The sequence below is a fragment of the Condylura cristata genome, unplaced genomic scaffold (assembly GCF_000260355.1).
Source record: "Condylura cristata isolate star-nosed mole 26May11 unplaced genomic scaffold, ConCri1.0 scaffold00024, whole genome shotgun sequence".
Lineage (NCBI taxonomy): Eukaryota > Metazoa > Chordata > Mammalia > Eulipotyphla > Talpidae > Condylura > Condylura cristata.
Window position 1 is genome coordinate 383,657 of NW_004567125.1, and position 14,654 is coordinate 398,310.

The 14,654-nt window shown below is 61.1% G+C and overlaps 1 protein-coding gene across 1 annotated transcript in view; it reads left to right on the forward strand.

Annotated features, from left to right (window-relative positions):
• Positions 1 to 14,654, forward strand: part of COL26A1 (collagen, type XXVI, alpha 1) — a 120,081-nt gene that overhangs the window by 101,794 nt on the left and 3,633 nt on the right. The window contains exons 4-11 of the mRNA XM_012728882.1: positions 2,378 to 2,439; positions 5,909 to 6,065; positions 8,103 to 8,201; positions 8,724 to 8,876; positions 10,565 to 10,648; positions 11,679 to 11,731; positions 12,301 to 12,336; positions 13,354 to 13,401. Of these exons, the coding sequence (XP_012584336.1) occupies positions 2,378 to 2,439; positions 5,909 to 6,065; positions 8,103 to 8,201; positions 8,724 to 8,876; positions 10,565 to 10,648; positions 11,679 to 11,731; positions 12,301 to 12,336; positions 13,354 to 13,401 (692 nt within the window). The remainder of the gene's footprint in view (positions 1 to 2,377; positions 2,440 to 5,908; positions 6,066 to 8,102; positions 8,202 to 8,723; positions 8,877 to 10,564; positions 10,649 to 11,678; positions 11,732 to 12,300; positions 12,337 to 13,353; positions 13,402 to 14,654) is intronic.

The following is a 14,654-nucleotide window of genomic DNA, read 5'->3' on the forward strand; positions in this document are numbered from 1 at the left end:
CCCCCTCTAAGTGGTTTGATCTCAGTGCTAGGGGCCTCTGGGCCTCCCCAAATGTCAGTGCCTGAAGCCTTTCCCCTGGAGTGGTGTCTGACCCCACACCAGCTCATCAGGCTTTCAGGCCTGTCTCCCAGGCCGGAAGCCCCAGCCTTGAGTCCGGCCACAAGACCACCGCAGCAGGAGCTTCACAGATGCTCCTGCTGCGAAGGTTTAAAGGCAAATGGTTTAGAGAAAGACACAGTTCACTGAGGAGAAAAGGAACAGAAGTAAGTGGGAACCCCAGGCTGGTGGAACCGGGCCGGGAGGGCACTGAGCAAAGTGGAGTCCAGCCCCAGGCACCTGGACCTTCTATCCCTATTTATTCTAGGGCCCCAGCAGCCTCTGGGACTGGTTCCTTCTCGGTGGTCTCACTCACGGCCCTAACGTCTCTGCCCAGAACTGAGTCTGCGTCTGGACCTTGTCTTACTGGAGTCCTTTTCATTGTCCTTGTTTCTGATGGGTTGCCCCCAGTCCTGGGGTGTTTGATTAGGCCCCTCTGGAGCCTCCCTTAACTCTCCTGCGGTATTTTCTGTTCTGTTCAGACCCTAAAAGCTCTCTCTTGCCCTGTGCCTCAACCCCAGAGGGGACCCCTCACTTCTGCGCCCCGGGTTGCCCCAGCCTGGGCTCTGATGCTTCGCCTCCTCGGTTGCTGGGGTAGGGGGGTAGGCGGGGGGCTCCCCTCAGCGGGCTTATGTTGCAGAAGGAAGGGGTCCTAGTAGCACCCCGGCCCTGAGAAGTGGCCCCTGCCCTGCCAGCTTCGCGGCTTACACCTCACTCTCCCTTTAGCTTCCCTTGTCCTGGAGGACTAGCGGGGACCTGTGTTTGATGTCTCTTGATTAACCAGAAAATCACTCGGTCCTTTGTGAAATCCCAGAGGCAGATAACTGTATACATTCTTCTAGCTGTTTTAAAGTTTCAGTGTTTATACCTCCGTCTTTAATCTGTTTTATGTATCAGGGTTACCGACAAGGTTTTATTAAGGGGGGAAAGAGTTCTGTTCCTAAAAAATGCTTATAAAGCAGGAACTGGACCCAGCCCAGGGTAGCAGGGGTGGGGGTGAAGCTCCCTGCCAGCTCACAGAGCTTGTAAACCCAGCTAGGGCTGGTGAGCAGAAAGCTGGTGGTCACCCACCCTCCTGGCCCCGAGGCTGGACCCCCTGGCTGATGGCCACCTCTTGAACCACCTATTCCCAAGGTCCTAAGACTATCACCTCCACCCCCCACCTCTCTGAGTGCTGATCATCTAGCAAGGTGATTTACAATGGCGAGACCACGTAGCGGCCAGGGACTGCTGGTGGACATGCAGGAGCTGTGGCCAAGAGGCCTCTGGTGGTCCACCCAGCTCTCCAAATGGAACCTACTGAGGGACCCACTCTTGTGTGTCTGTTTAACCAGAGCCGGGTTCCTGTAGGGTCAGGCCTTGAACTGAGGGAGGAATTTAGGCATTGCTGTCTTCTAGAGCAATAAAAGTTCCTCAGCACAGCTTTGAGCCATTTAGTTCCTCATTAAAGAGCTCCAGGACTCTGGGGGAGACAGACATAAATAGATAATTACAGCGCAGGGAGCTGTATGCCTGGGGGGTTAACCATTCCCAGCCTCCTAATTGACCTTCCGGATTCCAGCCCCTCCCTCTCCCACCCACCCTGCACTTCGCTGCCAGAGTGAGCTTCTACAAAGGCGGGATGTGCTCTTGACTTTCACCACCTCCCACAGCAGTCCTTTGGCCTCTGGGTTCTGTCTGAGCTCCTCCCACCAAACTAACCCCAACGCATGCTAGGACTCTTGCCTCGTGGCCCCCAAATATGCTCTGATTAGGCAGGGCTGCTGGTAGACCTATTCTGTGCCCCTCCAGGCCTCAGCTTCCCGAGGCCTCTTCTGACCCTGGCCCATTACTGTGCACCTCTCAGACCACACCGTAGTTGCCACTGCCTCCAGACAGCCCTCCCTGACCACTCCCACCAGGTTTTGGTGCCCTCATGACGCGCTTTAGTACATTCTGTGTGGCCTCGTGGTAGCCCTTACTAGCCTGTGTCTGCTTGCCCAGCTTCTTCCCCAGACTTTGTTCTCAAAGTCAGGAATCCATTCATCAGCTCCCAGAAGTGTTTTTTAAAAGATTTATTTATTGCTGCATACAGAACTGGGGTACAGGCCAGAGTGAGGGGCAGTGAGAGGATTCACCAGACAGTGGGGAGCAGAACAGGCAGAGGATGAAGTACACTGCTGAGGGGAGAGCCGGCGGTCAGGGAGCCAGGACTCCTGCCTGCCTGCTTGCCCGAGGCTGTCCTGGAGTCTGGGCTGCTCTCTCCAGAGTCCACTCTCCAGCTCCACTTCCTCTCTTGCAGAATGCATGAACTGTACCCGGCTTAGCGACATGAGTGAGCGGCTGACCACGCTGGAGGCCAAGGTCAGAGGGCCTGGGGAGCCTGGATCTAAGGAGCTGCTGGAGTGTGGGCACCACGCGCCTGCTGGGTGCGGCTGCGCAACGCCCAGGGTGCTGCAAGTTCCCTCGTGGCTCCCAACGGCCTCTGGGCTGGGCCTGGGAGGAGAGGCCTAGGGTCTCAGGTCGCTGGGCCACCTCCAGATCGCCACAGAGACTCAGGGGCAGAGGGACTGTGGGGTGCCTGTGGGAGGCTGGCTGTGCGGAAGGGAAGATGCGAGCCCTCCCACGGGCAGAGGCACAGCGTCTGGGCAGGTGGCATTGCCCAGGGGCTGGGTGTGAGTGTGGCCAGCCGACAGGGCTGCCGGAGTGAGGACAGAACACGGAGGCCCCTGGACGACCCCAGTCTCCCAGTAAGACCCCTGAGAACAGGGGAGGTAGGCCCCCACCCGAAGGGCCTGCTGGGAGGCTGTCCCCCGTACAGACATGCAAATACACACAGAACACCGGCCCTCGCCCACCCTGCACTGCCCTCCGGCCCTGCCTCCCGTCCTGAAAAGCTGCCTGGGAGGACACCTGCCAACTGGAGGGACAGCAGGTGACTGCCATTTGGAGTGAGGCATACTTGGGACCGCCAGCCACCAGCTGGGTGGCTCCCACGGAACTCCCACCTCCTCAGCTGAGAAAGGCATTAAAGCATCAGCCTAGAAAGGCTGCACGGGCCTCAGGTGACGTGGTGGTGACTCTGGAAAGGTTACGTGCTGGGCAGGTGTGATGTCAGTGTTCTCACCTACCCCTTCACTGTCCGCCACAGATGAAGGCACAGGTGTATGGGAGACAGCCCCAGAAGGGGTGGGGGTGGACTTCTGGTAGCTTTAAAGGCTGAGTCCCCAGGCCAGCTGGCCTGATGGGCATTTTCCAGATACCTGAAGCCGCCCTGTGGTTTGGCAGCGTGTGGCCTGGCCGCAGTCCAGAGCCTCAGGGTGTTAAAAGTAACAGCTCTGGGGGAGGACCAGTGCCATGCCAGCTGTACCACCCCCGCGTGCTGGCCATGCCCGCTGTCTGAGCAAGTCCTCCACCCTCCCGCCCTCACACCTCCCTCCCCTGGGCCCCGCATCACAGCCAGCAGGTCATTGGGGCCAGGGAGCAGCAGTCTGCAGAGGGGGCAGGGACACAAGCTGGGCAGGTGGCCAGGGCACTTCACACTCCAGGGGCAGCACCGAGGCCAGGTGAATGGAGGGGTCAGATTTGTGGAGCTGGGTCAGGACTTGGAGTCAGCCAAGCGAGGGAGAACCAGGCAGGCAGTCGCCAGGCAGCTGGCGTAAGAGACCAGCCCAGAGGTCTGGAAACTGAGGCTCTGCTCCCTCAGAAAACCTGTTCTGGTGTGTCAGGAGGAGAAGCCCAGTAAATAGCAGCTTATTCCGTTTAGCATTGGTTCAGGAAGTCCAGAATAGGTGGTCTTGGAATTGGTTTGGTGACTCAAGAACTCAGGCTTTTTACAGCCTTCCCGCTGACTTAAAGACTTGGCCTTTGTCCTCACGATGACAAAGTGGCTGCTGAAGCTCAAGACATCACACCGCCCCTCCTACAATTATGTCCAGAGGCAGGAGATGGAGGGGCAGAGGCAGAGGACCCCAATAGATTCATTTTATCTCATTGGCCAGCACTGGGCTAAGGCATCCCCTAGTTGCAAGGGAGCTTGGGAGAATGGGTATGTGGTAGCGTAGGCCATCATCATTCTTCCTCCAGAGCACACCCCTCGGTACACAATAGGAGGTGCTGGAGTCCAGGGAAGAGGGAGTGGCTGGGGGCCAGGAAGCCCGCAGTGCATGTTCTATCTTCTCTGCCCTTCTCTGTGGGTGACAGTTTGCCAGGACTGATCCAGAAGCCTGCCACCCTCTTGCCTTGGAACAGGCTGTGATGGCTGCTAGGGACTAGCCGGGCAGGAGGCCTGAGTGAGAGAGCGTCCTGCCTGCCTTCCTCCCCCTCAGTTTACACTCTGACCTCAGGGACCACAGGGAGTGGGAGGGAGCCCAAGGGGATTTCCCTGCACGAGGGTCATGCGGTCTTGGAGGCTGGGCTGCTCTCTGGTGCAGGAGGTTGGCCAATTGGCCAGGCCGCCGTGAGGTCATCCGGGCACTGCCCTCCAACTGCAGTCTGCTTCTCTTGGACTGAGTCCCCGCACCCACGGCCGCTGCCTGATGAGCTCATGCCCAGCAGGGAGGGCATCGGTTCCTCCAGGGGCTTGGCCACATCCAGGCCAGCAAACTTGTCCTTCAGCCAGGGCTGGTTCTGACTGGCCGGGGCTCCTTTCCCTGGCCTCTCCGGTGGCCATCTCAACTCCTGACCCGTGGATCCCTTCCTGTTTGTCCATCTGGAGCTGCCCCTAAGACACTGCAACTCAACCCACCTCCAAACCTCACACACCACCTTCACCCGCAGGCCTGCCCACGCCCGAGACTTGGGCGGTGCCACCGAGCATCTCCAGGGCCAGCCCCAAACCAGGGGTCACCGCGCTTGACCCCCCTGCTCCCACGCCCCAGGGATTAATTCCGCCCTTTCCTCACCCCCATCACTGCCCAGTCCCCTCCATTACAAGCTACTGACAGCCAATTCTCTCCCCCTTCCCCAGCTCCTCCAAGACCCCAAAGCCTCAATCCTGTCAGTGGGCCCTCAGGGGTTAGAGCAGGAATGGTGAGCCTCCTCTCTGTTTGAGGATTTTGGGGGTCAGGAGACCCAACCACACCCTTCTTTGTGCTTGCACCAGCCTCTGCCAAGGCTGTGGAGGAGCCGTGAAGGGGCCACGCCTTGCCTGTGATGTGGCCCAAGATGGCCCTGACCCCCCTGGAAATGGCATAGCGGGGTCTGGGGAGGCCCCAGGATTCTGGTTTGGGGGCAGGTTCAGGATGGAATGGGGTGTGGTATCCAGGCCAACGGGCCAGGGTTCAGGTGCCTTTGGGTACTTATGGGGCTAGAAGTCAGTGATGATGGTAAAAGCAGGGACGCAGGCGGGCATAGCACCCCACCCTCAGACGGCTTGTGGAGTCTGGGGACCTAGCTGGAGGCAGGACTGGCTCCCCAGGCAGGAGGGGTCCACGCACTGTGCTCCTGCCCCCCGCGGGTGTTCTGGACACAGGCCAGCCACAAGCACCCCAACCACGTAGTCCTGACCCCAGCTGGGCACGTGGAGGACCAAGCACGCCCAGTGCCTCCCCGGGGGTCACGCATAGGTGATCTGACTGGTCGTCACTCAAACCACTGCTGGCTTCTGCCCCCGGAGACGGTGTCTCGGGGAGAGGAGTCGGCGGCTCTGAAGGTGTCTGATGGGGGCCCGCTTGAGCCCCAGGGCCAGGAGGAGAAGGGTTTTCCTGAGTGGGAAGGAGAGGTGGGGGGTGGGGGGCAGCATAGATTCTGCAGCCGACTGCCGGTCTCGTGGGCATGCATCGTGGGGCGGGGCCGTCCGCGCCCGGGGCTGACCTCTGCCCTCCTCTGCCAGGTTCTCTTGCTAGAAGCAGCAGAGCAGACCTCCGGCCCCGACAACGATCTGCCGGCCCCCCAGAGCACCCCGCCGACTTGGAACGAGGACTTCCTCCCTGATGCCATCCCCCTTGCCCACCCGGGGCCTCGGAGGAGAAGGCCCACGGGCCCCGTGGGTGAGTGAGGCCTCTGGGCGTGCAGGCGTAGCCAGTCAGGGCCTCCCGCCGGCCACACAACGGCTCCTGGTTTACAGGCCCCCTTGTGACATGCAGAAAAGTTGAGCTCACATTTTAAAACTGGGGGTTTCGTGTAAAAATCAGAATTGGAGGGTCTGGCCGTTGGGACGGCTGACCTCATGGAAACAAACCAGCCGTCCTCATTACCTGCTCTGCCATCCGCTGGCGTCTGCTCTTAGACCTCCAGCCCAGCCCGCTCTCGTGTGACTGATTTCACAGCAGCCGCCTGCCCACCCCCGGGGATGGGGCAGTTCCGGCCTCTCCCACCTGCTGGTTCCTGCTGAACCTCCCTGGGGAGACAGGACATTCAGCACCCTGTTGCTCTCTTCCCTCGCATGTTAAAGTCAGGGCTAACCACTTTCTCTCCATCGGTCTGGTTTCTGCTCTCTGGGACTGCAAGGTCATCATAAAATGTAGGACCCCCTTTTCTCCTTACCCATGGTCAACTGGGTAAGCGTGTATGAGACACGCTGAGAGTGAGACAGGACACAGTCCCCTGACCTCCACAGCATATGCCATGGGTTTTCTTTTATTGCTAATTGCTCATTTCTTACTAACTTACAAATCAGCCTTATCTTATGTGTGTAAGTGTAAAGGGAGTTTGGTGCTATTGTGGTTCCAGGATCTGGGGGGGGGGGTCTTAAAAGAGGGGTCCCTGCAAGAGAGGGGTGACTGTGGTTGTCATTAGTCAGGGTCGCGGGGTTTCTCCCTGAGTGGCCTCTGGCTGCCTCTGGTCAGTGTGGCCCCGCTAAGATTTTAAGACTGAGCGCTTCCGACGGGTGGCTGTGCTGTAGCAGTTACTAAATGGTTTTGTGTCACCCTAGTTGTTTGGAGATTATTTCGAATCATCCCAGTAAATCTTGGAGGAGGGAACTGAGGCCAGCGTTGTTGATCTCTGGGGCCTCCCAGTGATCCTGGAGCTGACGCCCTAACTCTCTCGTTTCTCCTCCAGCTTCTCAGCCCAGATAGCTCTGGGCATCTGCCTCTGTCCCCTCCCGACTTCTCTGTTCCCTCGTGTTGGGAGGGGAAGCCCGGAGACAGGAGAGCTGGCTTCCTGAAGCCCTTCTGAGGGAGAGGAGGGTGAGCTCAGGTCTGCTGTGAGGAGGGGTGTCCTCATTATGGGTTTCTAGCTTCCCATTCCCTGAATACCCCAGCCCCAAACCTCCTGGGCCACGGGGGAGGGGGGCTGGGGGTTTGGGGGTGAGAGGGGTGGGAGAGGAGGCTCAGAGGGGTGCGGGCTCTCTTTGGCCCAACCTTTTTTTGACCAGGGAAAATGCACTTCTAAGAAAGGCCACCAGGTGGCGCACAACTCCTACAAATGGCAACACCTGGGGCGCCCTGGAAACTCCCAGAGCTGGGGGGAACCTGGGGAAAGCAGAGAAAGCAGCCACCTTTTCAAGCCCTCTTCCTGGACACATTCACCTGCAGTGTGAACAGGGGCCTGAGAAACCAGAGCAGGTCCCTGCATCAGTTCAGTGGGCATCTCCAGGCATTCCAGAAGGGTCTGCCCCAGGCCACTCACGGGCCTTTTGCCAGGCCACCTGTGGGGCTCAGAGGCTCGAGCTGGGCAAAGGTGGCCCTCAGGCCTTCACAGAGACTCTTGTGGCAGAGTGTCTGCCACAGCCCACTTCGCAGCCTGAGCAGGGAGCCGGTAGGGTGTGCAGAGAGCCTGGCTCTCCTGCAGCTGGCTCGGAGACCTTGAACAAGGGGCCACACCTCTCTGAGCCTGCTCTCCCACCTATCAAGTGGGAACAAAAGTAGCTATGGTGAACACGGAAGTTAAAAAGTGCAGCACCAGGTTATAAACTGATAAAAGATACGCAAGCTGGCTGTGGTGCCTTTGTTCTTCAGGGGAGATCAGAGGGGGGGGTGTTACTTGGGGGGTCGATCTGACAGAAACCCTGGTGGTCAGGTCTGGGCTCTCTGGTGGCAGCACAACCCACAGTGTTCTCAGGTTTCATCTCATTCTCTCCCCAGGGCCCCCAGGGCAGACGGGACCCCCAGGGCCTGCAGGGCCCCCAGGCTCCAAAGGCGACAGAGGCCAGGCAGGGGAGAAGGGCCCAGCAGGGCCTCCTGGTAAGGACATTCTCCACCTCTCAGTGTCCACTGGGGGCTGGGGGGCTGGTGGGCCCTCCAGTTTGAACGAGGCACCCCAGACACCCCCGTTTGCTATCGCTAATGACTGCCAGCTTGGGGGCTCCAGGTGCATGTCCACCCTCTGCACCCCCACTGCTGACCACCACCCTGGACTCAGGAAGAGAAGGCTCTGGAAGCAGTGGCGCAAGGCCTTCTCTGAGAGTCCCCATTCCTCCTGGGTCCTTGGGGGAGTGAGCCCTTGGTCAGGCCAGGCACCATTGGTGCCCCCGCCCTGGAGCTGAGGTCTCTGCATGGCGCAGAGGGCATCTGGCAGAGCTGCCGCCACCCCCACCCCCCAACCCCACCCACAGGCCCGGCTCCCCTGCATGGGCTGGGAGGGGATGCCATTGCTCTGACAGCCCAGGAAGCGCCCAGGCTTATTGTCCCCTCTCCCCGCCCCTGTTTCCTCTCTGTAATGTCAGCAGCGGAACCCTCATATGCCTCCTCTTCTCCCCCTTGCAGGCCTCTTGGGGCCGCCAGGGCCCCGCGGGCTCCCTGGAGAGACAGGGCGCCCTGGCCCCCCTGGCCCCCCTGGCCCCGCAGGCAGCCCGGGCCTCCCTCCGAACATCCCCCAAGGCGTCCTGTACTCCCTGCAGCCACCTACGGACAAGGACAGTGAGTGCCGAGCCTGGGGGTTTGGGGGGCAGGCCTGAGCCTCGCTGTCTTCTGGGGGAGTGAGTCAGTGTTCCCCAAGGATCCCATGAAGTAGACCCCACCAGTGAGTGAAGTACTGGCTTGGGACTGAGGGTCTGCCGGGTGGGGGTGGTCCCTCGGGGGCTGACAGTGGCCCTCAACCTGCTTCGGTCCCCACGTGCCCATCCCTCCCTCTGTGCTCAACGCTTGCCCCTGGGACCCTGAACCCCCAAAGGTCATTCTACTTACTGACCTGGCCCCTGCTTCCCTGGTGGCAGCGGCCCCACCAGTCACTATGCCAAGTGCCCTCACTGTAGGCTGTGCAGGAGGGTTCACTGAGCACCTACTCTGTGCTGGGCACACGTCTCACTGGGGTTACAGCAGAGCAGAGCAGACTCCCCCTCGGGGCGTCTAGTGCACAGGCCGCTGAGGATGAAGACACCTGCTTCGGGGCGGTGCTGTGCGAGCCCCGGGCGCGAGGGCAGGGCGCTGGGTCTGAGCAGCCGTGAGCAGCTGTGCCAGCGTTGCCCTGGGAAGCCAAGGAAGGAGGGGGGCCCTCAGGGGCGCAGAGGGTGATCGGCACCTATCTTTGCTGTCAGAGAAGCCGAGCCTCCCTCCAGCTGGTGCCTCTGTTCCCAGGCAGCAAAGGCAGAGCTGGGGCTTGAGCCTGAGCCACATGGTGTGAGCCTCAGTTTCCCCACCTATAATGTGAGGTGCTAGTTCTCCCTGACAAGCCCTGGTCAGTGCCTGCAGCAGGGGGTGGGACCCATTCCCAGGCAGACTGGGGTCCTGGGCTGCCCTTGGGGGGGATGGGAGCTGGGCCAGGCAGGGGCTGACCCCGTTCTCACGCCTTTCAGAGCAAGTTTTCACTCCCCCAACTCCACCCCCTCACCCTGAGGTGGGCCCAGCGGTGCATCCTGGGCTGGGAGGGGGTGGATGACACCTGTGACATGCGTCTGGGGTCTCAGGGCTCAGGACGCCCCCCCCAACACACACACCACAAGGAGCCCCCCGGGGGCTCTCTGTGCCTGGGCCTGGGTGGGATGCCTCTGGCGCTGCCCACCTCAGAGCCCTGAGCCCTCCTGACAGGGCCCCCTGTGCTTCCTGGGGGTCTGGGCGTGAGTGTTTGGGAAGAAGGAGGGGCTCCAGCCAGGACAGAGCAGGAGGCTCACCTGCCATGAGGCTGCCAGGTGTGGGGGGGGCGGCGGGGGGAGCCATCCCCACCCCAGGCATTTCCGGCTGCTGCTGGGTTGCCGGGAGGGGACAGGGCGATGTCACTGGGACTCGCTTTTGAGGGGCTCAGGCCCCGGAGAGCGGCTTATAGAAAGATCTCACCCAGGGGGAAGAAGGGCTTCCTGGAGGAGGGCTCCCGGGGTGCAGTAGGGTGGGCACGAGAGGCAGAGCCGCAGGAGGCTGCCACACTGGGCACCAGGGAGGTGGGAGCGGGGCGGAGCCTGAAGGCCTCGGAATGTTCGAGAAGGAGCTTGTGCTTTATGCGAAGCCCACAGTGTTCCGCCTTTGACCAGGCCTCTGCGCTCTTCAGGAGGGGTGTCTGCTCACCGGGGCTTCTGTGAGGCTGGGGGTCGGGGGTCCATTTCGTCTCAGGGGACCAGCCCCCCACCCTGCTGGCCTCGCTCTGCTGGTCACAGGCCGCTCTGCCTTCCTCACAGATGGAGACGTGCAGCTGGCTTCTGCTGCTGTGGACACAGTGCTGGCCGGCATCCCAGGGCCCCGGGGCCCGCCTGGCCCTCCGGGTGAGTGCAGAGGTCACTGCTGAGCCTGCCCTGGACTGAGTGCCTCCACTTGGGCTCATCCTGGCCAAGGGGCCTCAAGGGTGTGTGATGGGGACCCATGGTTGAACCCCTCTGCGGCCTGAGATGGACAGCAGCTCCCCTATGGGACTGGACATAGGAACCCCACGTGTTTCTGCGGTCTGCAGCCCCGCCCCTGAGGCAGCTGTGGGCTGCCCTCCTGTGGGCTGGAGGGGCATGGAGGGTACCGGGAGCCAGTCCCCTTGCCTCGCCTACGCCTGCCCGCCCAGCTGTGTGGATGTCTCCAGGACATGTTCTGCCAGCGAGTGAATGAGCCACAGAGGCATGGGCACCTCAGGGATAAGCTTCAGGCCCACAAATGCCATACATTTATGCTCATGCACTCAACGAATATTTGGGCAGGTCAGTGTCCGTGACCGTGGGTGGGGACTGCTGCGTGTCAGGGGTCTGTCTTGAAGTCAGGTTGGGCAGGTTGCTGGGAAGGCTTCCTGGAGGAGGTGATGCTCATTTGAGGCTAGTAGGAAAGGGTTTTGAGATGTGGAGGGAACAGAGAGGCTCCAGAAGGAGAGACAGCATCAGAAAAGGCGGGGAAGCAGAAGTTTGGAGGGAGACGGCTGGAGGGACCAGATGTCTCAGAGAGACTGCACAGAGGTGGACGGTCAGGAGGTGGTTATGGAAGTTCAGGGAAGAAGGATCAGGGCCCAGATCCCAAGAGAGGGCAAATGAGAGAGAAGTTTGCTGAGGACTGGCTGGCTGGGGTGTGTGCAGGCCCACGGGCGAGCCCCTGGAAGGAGGAGCATGTTGAGGTGTGGGGGCTGCAGGGGAGAGTGGGTGGAGGCAGGCTCTGTGCTCTGAGGGTGGGCCCGGGAGGCCGGTGCGCCCTTCCTGACCCTTCCTCTGACAGTCACTCAACAAACCCACAGACAGCCAGCGCCAGGGCTGGGGGTGGAGGGTAGGGATGTCCTGCTCCCAACTGCTCTGGCCCTAGATGACCATGTGGCTCTGCCAACAGGTCCACCAGGGCCACATGGTCCCCCGGGGCCCCCAGGTGCACCTGGATCCCAGGTAAGGACTTACCCATTGTGTCCCTAGTAGGCAGTGGGAGTGGGGGCATCTGGGCGGCTCCACACGCCTCCAGGAGCACTTGACTCCAGCTGCCCCAGCCCAGGGCATCACGGCACAGAGGTGATGGAGTTCCTGCCCCAGCTGCCCAGGGCAACTGCTTTTGGGGCCTGCCCCATCATTTCATCCCAGCAGCAATGGAGAAGCAGAGACCGAGAGGCTCCGGCCCTGGCTGGGTCACAGAGTGGACAGCAGGGGTGTGGCCAGGTCTCTGCTCTTGCCAGAGTGTAAGTTGGGTAGCCTCATCCTCCCAGGCATTGCTTTCAGGAGCTTCCAGACAGAGCTGCTTCTCTTGTCTGTGCAGACCAGGCCTGCAGCAGCCTTTGGGGAACTCGCTCTACATGATTCCAAGGAGGTTCAGGGGCACTGACCGCCTGGCCAGTCCCCCAGAGAGGTCGTGCCTGGGCATCAGCATGGGGTGGCTGGGGCTCCGGCTGCAGCATCTTGACTCCGGCCCTTCGTGCTGCACCGTCCCTGCAGGCTGAGGCCTAACCTGCTTTGATTTTCTGCAGGGCCTGGCTGGAGAGCGGGGCACAGTGGGGCCGTCTGTAAGTGTGGGGTGGTGGGACCTGGCGGGGGGGGGGGGGGCTGTGGGCCAATGGGCAGGGCTTGCTTGAGCTCCGCCCGGTGACCTGACCCCTCAGCCAGGACGGCTGAGGGGCAGAAAGTGCAAAATGAGCTGCTTACTTTAAGAAGGGGCCCCTTGGGGTGGGGGAGCGGTCTCACTGGGAATGCCAGTGAGAGCCAAGTCCCCTGTTAACACTGGTTTGGGGCGGCAGCCCGGGGAGAGTTGGATGGGAGTCCCGAGGTCACTTCTAGGGCGCCCAGGCCCTGGTTAGTGTCCTGTGTGATAGGAGTCCTTTCCCTTCTCTGATCCCCCCAGAAGTAAGAGGCTTAGACAACTGACCTTGTATTTCCCTTCTTGGAAACAAGAAATTCTCAGTCTCAAATGAGAACCTGCTTTGAGTCCAGGCCTCATGTGGGGGCCATGGGGCCGGGAAAGAGGGGCGGCTCTGTGCCAAGCACCTGCTTTTACAGCGCCCAGCGAGCCTGTGCTTTACTGTTGCTCTTTGCCAGAACTGGCGGCTGAGGCTCAGAGAGGTTAAGTAACCTGCCCAGGATCACACAGCATGCAGCCTCTTTTTGGATTTCTGTCAAATAACCAACAGCCACGTGGTGGACACTTTGATGGTGCTTGAGGCACCTGGCTCCGGTGTGGGCTCATTATCAGTATTTATTCCCTTAATCCGCTGAGAGCTCCATGTGGTAGGCACTGTTACTGCCCTGCTTTAGACACATGCGCACCGGCCCAGAGAGGTACAGTCACTTGCTCAAGGTCGCTCAGAAGTGGCCGCTTAGGTATTCTTGCAAGGGATGAACACACAGGGGTCCCTCCTGCCCCAGCAGCAGAATGAAACCCCTATAGCCAGTTTAGACACCTCCCGTGGCAGGCCTGTGTCCTCCTGCCCTGCCCACTGAGGCAGGAATCTTCCCCCCTGGGGGCCCAGCACAGTGCCAGGTCTTCTGCCGAGGCACTTGTTGTTGACTGTACTCTCTCTTCCCAGGGCGAGCCTGGCGGGAAGGGGGACGAAGAGGAGAAGGCCACCGCTGAGGTAACTGCCTCTGGGCTCCTGCTCCCTCTCCCCCACAGTGTCTGGGGAGAGCAGCTTCTCTCCCCGTGGACACTGGCCTCCATCAGCCCTGAGCCGTGTGCTGGCTGCTGGGGAAGGGGACCCCAGGCCGTGGGAGACAGGAGTCAAGTCATGATGGCGTGAGGTCGGCTTCGAGAGTGACTAGCCCAGGTTGGGCCAAGGCAGGAGGCACCATGGACATGAAGCTCCTTTAAGGGGACGTCAGGCTGGAGGGGCCCCTCCATGCCGGCGCCTGGCACGCACACACTGAAGGAGGAGGGCGGGCGGGGGCTGGCCGGTGTGCAGGGGCTGGTGAAGGAGTGAGGGTCGAGCCCACGGGGGTCAGGGCAGAGCAGGGTGGAGGGTGTGTGGCCTTGAGGACCTGCTGCCTCCTGGGAGGAGGGGGGGCTGCTGAAGGCGGGCTGGATAAGCTGTGAGCCCCTGGGTCCTGTGGGAGAGACTGCCCACTGAGAGCCAGAGTCCCGGCGTGTTGGCTCAGAGCGGCTGCAGCACAGTGGACTCAGTATCCCCTCAGCTGGGGGGGTCAGTTGGAAGGTGACTTTGGAGGCCGCACCTGTGGGCATCAGGACAGGCAAGGCTGAGGCCAGGCGACCTTCAGTAGGTCCTCGCAGGACTGGAGACCGGGGGCTGGGGACGGAGGTCCCGGACCGGCCACGGTGGGTGTGGGAGAGCGGGCCGGAGGCGTGGGCGTGGGTGTGGACAGCCTCCGGCCACTTGCTGAGGGACAGTGAGGGCACCGTGGCTTCCTCCTGCCTCGGAGAAGAGCCTGCAACGCCCAGGGAAATGGGCTTAGCTGGGTCCTCAGCGAGGCTCCTGGGCCGCGGCTCCCTGTGGGATTAGCCCACTGGGGTGACCTTGTTTCAGTCCGATTGTCAACAGCTGCCAGTTACCCTGTTAGGCAATTTCCCAGAGAAATCAGAGGCCTTCGGAGAGGTGGAGAGAGCGAGGCTTACTTGTCTCAGTGGGATCAGTCCCAAAAGGCTGAGCCCCGAATTACAGGAGTGGTGAGGTTTCCTACAGGTTGTGTGAGGACCCCGTCATCCCATCCGTCATGGCATGAGCTTTCTTCATTGTTCGGAGCGGGGTTGAGGTAGCCAGAGCTACCACTGTGGGCCAGCAGCACTGCAGGGGCTTTCTGCTCCAGCGAGCAGCAGGCCCCCCCCGCAGCAGGGCCCCCCAGCAGCAGGCCCCCCCAGCAGCAGGGCCCCCCAGCA